This window comes from Poromitra crassiceps, assembly GCF_964638095.1.
Source record: "Poromitra crassiceps genome assembly, chromosome: 29".
In the NCBI taxonomy this organism is placed as follows: Eukaryota; Metazoa; Chordata; class Actinopteri; order Beryciformes; family Melamphaidae; genus Poromitra; species Poromitra crassiceps.
Window position 1 is genome coordinate 13,760,939 of NC_139641.1, and position 10,677 is coordinate 13,771,615.

Consider the following 10,677-nt stretch of genomic DNA (forward strand, 5'->3'; position numbering starts at 1 on the left):
GTCACGTGACCTCGAGCAGTCTATTTAAGTTTGAAACTGTGGTCACGTGACGTCGAGCAGTCTATTTAAGTTTGAAACTGTGGTCACGTGACCTCGAGCAGTCTATTTAAGTTTGAAACTGTGGTCATGTGACCTCGAGCAGTCTATTTGCTATAATCACCCTTTTAGTTCATCCCCTCGACATGTTGCAATGAAAGTGGAACATTGTTAGTTAGTTCTCTGGCATTGTTGACATGAGCTGTGGACCTCCAATATGGCCACTAGAGGGCAGCATCCACCAGCTGAAAGCCCAGCAGTGATAGCACATAATAGAGCCATGGCATGGACCCCTATTCCATTAGATACAAACAAACAAACAAACACAGAACACAATAAGCTCAAACTAGCTCATTCTTGGTAATAGCTAGCTACTTTATTCATCTCCTCTATTGGGGGTTGGTTAGCCCTGGTTTGTTTGGATGTAAATGGAAATTGGAACTACAGTATAACAAATACTTCAATATTACCAACACATCAGTAACCATGGAAACATACCATTGTGATGTACATATGATTGATTGTGCAGCTCTGGATTGTCAGATATCGATGGGCATATTCTAAAAAGGCACAGAGTGAATGAAGATCAGGGTAGGGTTAGGCAGCCTACCTTCAGAGTTCTCTGTCTGGAAGGAATCCCATCAAGCACTGCAGTAACATCTTTGTCCAGTTTCAGGATGGTGTAGCACTCAGCTATCTTGTATTTCCCTTCAATCTCTGAGGGCAAAACTCTGAAAGACAACAATACAAGAGAGCTTCAACCACAGCAAATGATGGACAGAGCCACAGCTTCTTAGCCACTTGGAACTAGAACTGTCTTTGCCATCTTGTGCTATTATTACTGCTCGGGACATGCTGTGTCCCAACTGAGGATGAGATGGTTCCACAAGTTGCAAGGCACTGTAGGAACCCTAACACCACAAAGACAATTTCAATGGGAGATAAATCGTACCGTAATATTATCTTTTGCAATTGTGCACATTAGACAGGTACATCCTTATTATATTTTTATTTTTTTCCCCAATTGTACTTGGCCAATTCCCCTCGCTGTCCTGGTCGCTGCTCCACGCCCTCTGTCGATCTGGGAGTTGTAGACTATAGCACATGCTTCCTCTGATACATGTGCAGTAGCCAGCTGCTTCTTTTCACCTGACAGTGAGGAGTTTCACCAGCAGGACATAGCGTGTGGGTGGGTGGATCACGCTATTCCCCCCAGTTCTCCTCCACTCGGAGCAGGCGCCCTGGCCGACCAGAGGAGGCACTAGTGCAGTGACCAGGACTCATACGCCACCGGCTTCCCACCCGCAGACACGGCCAATTGTGTCTGTAGGAACGTACTGACCAAGCTGGAGGTACCGCAGCCAGGAAGTGAACACGGGTCTCCACGATGGTAGGTGAGGGTTTTGACCTCCACACTATACCCAGATGCCCAGGCAGGTGCATTCTTCAATCACAATCACATTACACACTAAAATCACTAAAAGAAACAAAAAAGACAACATGTGCTACAATTGGTTGATTACAGTTTAACATTGATAGTTATTCAGTTCTTTTTTTAATGTACTTTTTATATTATTTTGCAGAACATAACATTCCCTGACATAGGAGCTTTTACATCAGATAATACAAAACATCAAAAAGAGGCAACATGTGAGAAATGCACCTTTGCCTATGGGGAGGACATTTACAACAGAGTGGGATGATTTACAGAGGAGTTTAACAAACTTTGTTCAGGTTCCAGGTATAATGTAACACAAGTCCATCTTTGTACATCTTTATACATACACGCGCGCATTATTCACTCATTATTCTATTACAGCTACGTAAATAATCGCTCATAAAAGTGTGTGTGTGTGTGTGTGTGTGAGTGTGTGTGTGTGTGTGTGTGTGTGTGTGTGTGTGTGTGTGTGTGTGTGTGTGTGTGTGTGTGTGTGTGTGTGTGTGTGTGTGTGTGTGTGTGTGTGTGTGAGAGAGAGAGAGAGAGAGAGACAGAGAGAGAGAGACAGAGAGAGCGAGAGAGCGAACCATTCTAAATAGTTAATTTCCACAAGCCACTTCCAAGGCTTTGGAACTTTATTTTGAAATGTTGCACTTAAAGTGAGGGGGATAAGGGGGGAGAGAGATTGATTGCTGTTTGTATTTAACACTCCTCTTCCTGGAATAAAGCAAAGCCTGATAACCCCTCCCTCTTCTCCCCGGTCTCAAACACAGCCAGTTATATTCTCTCCACATATTTCCTGTTCCTCCCCTTTCACAGATCTGCCAGTTTAAAGATGGGTGTAAACATGCTGTGAAGTGCAAGAGCTGACCAGCCCATTCACTGCAGATCAGCACATGAACATGAAGAAAACAACAGAGGTTTGGTTTGGAGCAGAGCCCAGCTTGAAACTATCTGACTCACTGTCACTGAGAAGTGAAATGGCGCAGCAAGGATTTCAGCTGGATGGGGAAAAATGGTGCTGTTCGATCTGTCTGGATCTACTGAAGGATCCGGTGACTATTCCCTGTGGGCACAGCTACTGCATGAGCTGTATTAAAAACCACTGGGATGTAGAGGATCAGAAGAAAATCCACAGCTGCCCCCAGTGCAGACAGACCTTCACACCGAGGCCTGTCCTGGTGAAAAACATCATGTTAGCAGAGTTGGTGGAGGACCTGAGGAAGACCGGACTCCAAGCTGCTCCTCCTGATCGCTGCTATGCTGGACCTGGAGATGTGGGCTGTGATTTCTGCACTGGGAGAAAGCTGAAAGCCCTCAAGTCCTGTCTGGTGTGTCTGGCCTCTTACTGTGAGCAGCACCTCCAGCCTCACTATGAATCCTCTACCTTTAAGAAACACAGGCTGGTGGAAGCCACCGTGAAGCTTCAGGACAACATCTGCTCTCGTCCCGACGAGGTGATGAAGATGTTCTGCCGTACTGATCAGCAGTGTATCTGTTATCTCTGCTCCGTGGACAAACATAAAGGCCACAACACAGTCTCAGCTGCCGCAGAAAGGACCAAGAGGCAGAAAGAGCTCGGGGTGAGTCGGCAAAAAATCCAGAAGGGACTCCAGGGCAGAGAGAAAGACGTGAAGGTGCTACAACAGAACCTGAAGGCCATGAATCTCTCTGCTGATAAAGCAGTGATGGACGGTGAGAAGATCTTCACTGAGCTGGTCCGTTTCATTCAGAAGAGAAGCTCTGAGGTGAAGCAGCAGATCAGATCCCAGCAGAAAGAGGAAGCTAGTCGGGCTGAAGAACTTCAGGAGAAGCTGAAGCAGGAGATCTCTGAGCTGAGGAGGACAGACACTGAGCTGGAGCAGCTCTCACACACAGAGGATCACATCCACTTCCTCCACAGTTACCCCTCGCTGTCACGTCTCAGTGAAGCTACAGACTCACCCAGGATCGATACCCGTCCTCTGCACTACTTTGAAGATGTGACTGCAGCTGTGTCAGAGGTCAGAGATAAACTACAGGACATTCTAACAGAGGCATGTCCTAAGATCTCACTGACAGTGACTGAAGTGGATGTTTTACTGCCACGACCAGAGCCCAAGACCAGAGCTGACTTCTTACAATATTCACGTCAGATCACACTGGATCCAAACACAGCACACAAACTGCTGTTATTATCTGAGGGGGACAGAAAAGCAACACACATGTGGGAAGAACAGTCATATTGTGGTCACCCAGACAAATTCACTTCCTACTGTCAGGTCCTGAGTAGAGAGGGTCTGACTGGACGTTGTTACTGGGAGGTGGAGTGGAGCGGCGATGTTAGAATAGCAGTCTCATATAAAGATATTAGCAGAACAGAGAGTGAAAGTCTATTTGGATACAATAACAAGTCTTGGACATTACAGTGTGACAGCTGGAGTTGTTACTTCACACATAAGAGTATCATGACTCTCATCTCAGTTCCTCTGTCCTCCAGAGTAGGAGTGTACCTGGATCACAGAGCAGGTATTCTGTCCTTCTACAACGTCTCTGAAACCATGACTCTCCTCCACAGAGTCCAGACCACATTCACTCAGCCTCTCCATCCTGGACTGGTGTGTTTTAACACTGGAGCTGCTGAGCTGTGTAAGCTCAAGTAGACAGGACGTATTAAAGCAACAGTGTGTGTGTGTGTGTGTGTGTGTGTGTGTGTGTGTGTGTGTGTGTGTCTCCATCTTTGGTGCTTAGCTCTCATTGCCGTGGTGTTTCTGCACTGCACTGCACTTTCCTGTAGGTGGCGCTCTTTTCTTTGCCTTATATCAGTCAGTGATAGCGAATATCCAAACACACGTGTCCAATGTCCAAACAAAAACCGGTTTAAAATATTGTACAAAAATATGATTTTCACAAGGTACAAGGAGGAGAGGAATGCAGGAGTGTTACACTGATTTTCACATGGTGGTGGTGGTGTTAGATTACATGTTTTATGTATGTATGTATGTATGTATGTATGTATGTATGTACGTATGTATGTATGTCTGTCTGACTGTATGTTTGTATGTATGTATGTATGTACGTATGTATGTATGTATGTATGTATGTATGTATGTATGTATGTATGTACGTACGTATGTATGTCTGTCTGACTGTATGTTTGTATGTATGAATAACTACATAAAAAAAAAAAACTTTTTTGATAACTATATAGTTACATTATTGAATACTATGTATGGGATAGTGTATATATGACAACAATTATTGTCATATATATACATAATTGTTATGTATTACTATATGACTAGTTTTTTATGTATGTAGGCCTATGTGTATGTGTGTATGTATGTACATATATATGTATATATGTTATACTTCTTCTCACTCCTTTTCGAATATGTCTATATTTGTTACCCCTTCATCTTTATTTCATAATACTATTTCAATCGACTTGTTAACGTGTAATTTTGAAGGACCTGTATATTGTCTCTGTTTTGTTTACATACATATTCGAAATAAACATGACAAACAAACAAACAAACAAACACGTGTATTCATATGAAAACATAAACTGTTGTGTGGCCTATATAGTTCTTATTGTTGTGTATTTCTATTGTGACTGTTTCTGTCCCACTACATGGGCCTTAATGGACAATGCACAATGCAAGTCAAAGCTGCTCATTACGGCCCACCACAACGGTAAGCAACAATTATAGCTGCTGCGCAGCAATGGGTCATGGCCGGGCACTGACAGAGATGCTCACGTCATTTTTTGCAAGTCCAAGTCAAGTCTCAAGTCTTTTAGCTATAGTCCAAGTCAAGTCTCACAAGTCCAAGTCAAGTCTCAAGTCTCTTTATCATCTGCTGCATGCCATCCAGTCTGTTTAGAAGACTGCATAGCTAAAACTAAGAGATTCAAAGCATGTAGGCTACTGTATTATCCGCACTCTATCTATTAGCAAAAATCATGAGCATTGATTAGTTGACATTATTATTAGTACACCTTTCCTTAAGTTAATACACACACAAATAAAGATTGTTCACAAGTCGCAAATCTCAATTCCAAGTCAAGTCTCAAGTCTTTGAGAACAAGTCTCAAGTCAAGTCTCAAGTCACTGTGTGTGTGACTTAAGTGCTGGGCACTGATGACCAGTGTTGGGGGTAACTCATTACAAAAGTAACATATTAGATGTAATAATTACTTTTAGCAGTAACTCAGTAATGTAACTTATTACTTATAGGATTTCAGTAATATTATACCAGCTACTTTGTCAAGTAACTCAAGTTACAAATTGAGTTACATTTGATTAAATCAAAGCACATATTTAAAAAAAGATACAATCGTTTCCTAATCAAACTGTGTTTTTATACCATTGAGCTATAACATACACACTTCCTGGTTGCTATAAAAATACATTACAACCTATTTGTGAGGCATATTGTCACAAAGCACTTTGCAGAAATGATTGTATAATAAAAATTGAGTTTTCACAAATGACTGTGATGATGCCAAAAGAAAAGAATCAGCTGTTAACTGTTTACTTATTGATGCATATTTAAACATGACCTCCCCTGAAAAGGATAGGGGGGGGGGGGGGTCAAATGCTCCAGAAAAAGTCAAGAAGCCTGTAGGCCTTTGTTCAATGATACTGGTTATCACATTTGTTGATGATAATTAATTGTTGTATTTATTTAAATTATTATCTGTATGAGAATCGAAGCTTATTTTACCATTTTAATGTGTTGAATCAAGGTTGCAAGAGATGTGAGTCAATAAAGCATGAATACAATGAAATGGTTTGGTAATGGTTGTTCTTGGTGATTTTGGTTAGGCTATGTTACTGTGGTAGACTCTGCTGTAACAAAGGAGGAGGTGGTAGGGAAAGAAGTAGATTTAATTTATTTTGTCAAAAAATCAGCCTCCTCAGTGCTCCTGAACCCAACTACAGGCTGTATGAAGCAAGTACAACACATCCAGGATGGTAGTAACTCTTAACTTTTGGCATGTTGATAGTGTCTGACAGACACTATCCTTTAGTTAGGATCCCCCCTCCCCCCCTTTAATCTGCTCCACCTGTCTGCATTAGTGCACTCCCCAGCAGAGCCCGTATCAGGCTAGATGAGATTCTGGAGCGTGGGGTGTAGGGCAGTCAAAATAGCCCCAAAATCATATTCGAATATTCCCTCTAAACAAAACATATTCGTTTGAATATATTAAAATACTAAAATAAATAAAAATTGCGTGCGTGGCAAACCAATACAACCAGAGAGCTTATATAACTACTTGGTATATTTATTTGAACATACACTTTTTTTTTTTTAACAACATTGTTCCCCCCCCCCCCCCCCATATTTATTGAGTCAGTAATACAGTAGTAGCCTACACTTTTGTACTGTTTTTAAATACCAGAAATGATTATCATAGACAAATAGACACAGCTTCTCCTTATATTGGTTTTTAGTGCGTTTACTGCATCATGGAAGCTATTGAACTAAAACAGGAATTTTCCACAAAAATATTAATATAATATACAAGAAGCACTAAAATCGACAAACAAGTTAGAGCTACGTTATGTCAACAGCTATAGAGAATACATTTGCCGTTACCGTTATGTTACATCACATGGCAGGTTATACACGGGAAGATTACTGGAACAATTTCATTACACACAACAAAATGTCACAACTTTTCATCAACTTTCAAGGATTTGAACAATTCCATTAGTTTTACAGGCCTAGAACACAAGATTTTGAAATCCCATGACTTTTCCAGGTTTTCCATGGCTGTGGGAAACCTGAGTTAAATGTTTCTCTCTTCAAGTCTCCTTTACAACCAAAACCTTTACCACAGACTGAGCAATTAAATTGTTTACTCTCCTGTGTGGACTACCACGTGTCTCTTCAAGGATCCTTTATGACTAAAACCTTTACCACAGAGTGAGCAATTAAATTATTTATCTCCTGTGTGGACTACCATGTGTGTCTTCAAGTTTCCTTTATGACAAAAACTTTTACCACAGAGTGAGCAATTACATTGTTTATCTCCTGTGTGGACTACCATGTGTGTCTTCAAGTCTCCTTTACGACCAAAACCTTTATCACAGACTGAACAATTAAATTGTTTATCTCCTGTGTGGAGTACCATGTGTGTCTTCAAGTATCCTTTACGACTAAAACCTTTACCACAGACTGAGCAAATACATTGTTTATCTCCTGTGTGGACTACCATGTGTGTCTTCAAGTATGCTTTATGACCAAAACCTTTACCACAGACTGAGCAATTAAATTGTTTATCTCCTGTGTGGACTACCATGTGTGTCTTCAAGTCTGCTTTACGACCAAAACTTTTACCACAGACTGAGCAATTAAATTGTTTATCTCCTGTGTGGACTAGCATGTGTGTCTTCAAGTTTACTTTATGACCAAAACTTTTACCAAAGACTGAGCAATTGAATTGTTTATCTCCTGTGTGGACTATCATGTGTGTCTTCAAGCTTCCTTTCTGACCAAAACTTTTACCACAGAGTGAACAATTAAATTGTTTATCTCCTGTGTGGACTACCATGTGTGTCTTCAAGTGTGCTTCTTTAGCAAATATTTTACCACAAACTGAGCAGCTGAAGTGTTTCTTCCTTGGAACGTTACTGTTTTTCTGTGAGCCTAAACCTGACTGAAGTTCACTAGTTTCCACCCATTCATCATCATTGTCTTCAGTTTCAGAAGAGTCTGAAGTATTGTCATCACTAGTTGGTTGTGAATTACTAGCTTGATGTAAGTATATAAAGTTCCTGGCTGGTTCTGATACTCCACAGTCCTCTTCATCAGCTTCTGTTTTCATCTGTTCAGTTGAGCAGGTGGCTACAGGCTCTGCCTCTCTGTTCTCTTCAGTTTGGCTTTGATGAAGCTGTGAGGACTGAGGTTTCTCTTCCTCCTCTTCACTCTTCACAGGGACAACAGAGAATGGGAACATGGTGATATCAGCCAACTCCAGCCGTTGCAGCTGCTCTCCCTCCCTCCTGATCCAGAGTTCCTCCTGTTCCTCTTTAATGTCTGGGGGCTCTGGTCCCTCCTGAAGCTGCTCTCCCTCCCTCCTGATCCAGAGCTCCTCCTGTTCCTCTTTAAGGTCTGGGGGCTCTGGTCCCTCCTGAAGCTGCTCTCCCTCCCTCCTGATCCAGAGCTCCTCCTGTTCCTCTTTAAGGTGTAGGGGCTCTGGTCCCTCCTGAAGCTGCTCTCCCTCCTGACTGATCCAGAGTTCCTCCTGTTCCTCTTTAATGTCTGGGGGCTCTGGTCCCTCCTGAAGCTGCTCTCCCTCCCTCCTGATCCAGAGTTCCTCCTGTTCCTCTTTAATGTCTGAGGGCTCTGGTTCCTCCTGTTCCTCTTTAATGTCCGGGGGCTCTGGTCCCTCCTGAAGCTGCTCTCCCTCCCTCCTGATCCAGAGTTCGTCCTGTTCCTCTTTAATGTCTGGGGGCTCTGGGTCCTCCTGAAGCTGCTCTCCCTCCCTCCTGATCCAGAGTTCCTCCTGTTCCTCTTTAATGTCTGGGAGCTCTGGTCCCTCCTGAAGCTGCTCTCCCTCCTGACTGGTCCGGGGTTCCTCTTTAATGTCTGGGGGCTCTGGGTCCTCCTGGTCGAGACTGGGGCTCCACTCCTGCTGCTCAGCGGGAACTAACAGCTGCTGGAGGTCTGGAGGCAAGGCTTCTCTGTGTAACCGCACAGCGTCCAGCAGTTTATCTTCATCACCCGCAGTTAGGTGCTGCTTCACTACAGCTCTCAGCTTCTGGACTTTAGACATTTTAATTTTCACACAGTGACAGGAACTTTTCCTCCTGAACTTTACTGACAAACTTCCTTCAAAGCTCCAATAGCTTCACAGCTAACGTTAGCTTCACAGCTAAACCATTCATCTGAGTCCAGTGAGTCTTCTTCCTCTGATCAACGGAGCCCTGGTTCCACTTCATATATTCGTGATAATATCGTCCGCACATACGAGTCTTCTGTTTGTAAATTAAACTTCTTAAAGTATTATAAACGGGAAATAGGCTAGTATGCTACTGCTAGTGCTAACGTTACTCTTAGTTGGAACATACACACACTTCCTGGTTGCTGCTGGGACGTACCATTACAACATGACTCTAGAGGGGGGTTTAACCCCATAACAGTTGGTGGGTAATTGTTGTACGCCTTTCGTTCCGCCGTTCACAGCGCCGATAGGGTTCCATTGCCGTTGCCACCCAGTGGCGTGGTTTGTTTACCAAAATGCTGCTCGGCTGATCCCTCGTATAAGTATTTTACGAAATGTCTACGGGAAAATAAATGGCGGATGAAAATCTCTGGTACAGTGCTGAAGCAGGAAGTAGGCAGTCACTTCTTCCTGAAAAAAGAGTGGAAACAAAACTCTATAAAATAGAGAAACAGCGACCCCCTGTGGAGGATAGAATAACTTCCTTGGCATCGTCTCAAGTGTCGCACACTCGTTTCCAATGGCAGCAGACTCCAAACAAACACTAGGCATGGAAAAACAGAGAGGACAAGAATCACGATTTTAGACAGACTGAATCCTAATTTGCAGTTTTGAGTTTGGTCTTTTTGGTGTATATTTCTTTGGTAAGGCGGCTCTCTCGTGGTGAAATGAGCTCGCCTTTGTCGATGCTGAGAAAAACTAGACGCGCTCCATTCCCAGATCAGCAAGGGTAGATATTCACTGAGAGTTTAATGACACAATGCGAAATGACAACTGCAATGTGCAAAGCGGTTGGGTAACAGCAACATGTCTTTGATCAACAGGGACAGAGGAAGAGTGCCATACAGAGGGAATCTCTTCACAGGTAACCAGTGTTGGGGGTAACTCATTACAAAAGTAACATATTACATGTAATATATTACTTTTAGCAGTAACCCAGTATTATAACTTATTACCAATAGGATTTCAGTAATATTATACCAGTTACTTTGTCAAGTAACTCAAGTTACAAATGTAGTTAATTTTTGTTTTTAATCACAGCACATGTTTAAATAAAGATACAATCATTTCCTAATCAAACTGTCTGCTTTTATGCAAATAATCACTATAGATGACAATAACAGAGGAAAAGTATAACATCTAGAATTTTGGACGGTAAACTTTACACTGACTTCAAGACAGTTTAAATTATTTTTCGGGATGGTTCCGGGGCAGCGGATGTTATTTTGCTACTGCAGTTATTTTGGTGAAAGTAATGCAAAAGTAGTGT

The 10,677-nt window shown here is 42.4% G+C and overlaps 1 protein-coding gene across 1 annotated transcript; it reads left to right on the top strand.

Moving 5' to 3' along the window:
* Positions 1-2,454: 2,454 nt before the first annotated feature.
* Positions 2,455-4,116, top strand: LOC310800068 (tripartite motif-containing protein 16-like; the record flags this gene model as incomplete). The annotated part of the gene is made up of 1 exon (XM_083662654.1): positions 2,455-4,116. One exon carries the CDS (start codon positions 2,455-2,457, stop codon positions 4,114-4,116), a length of 1,662 nt encoding a protein of 553 aa, XP_083518780.1.
* Positions 4,117-10,677: the final 6,561 nt, after the last annotated feature.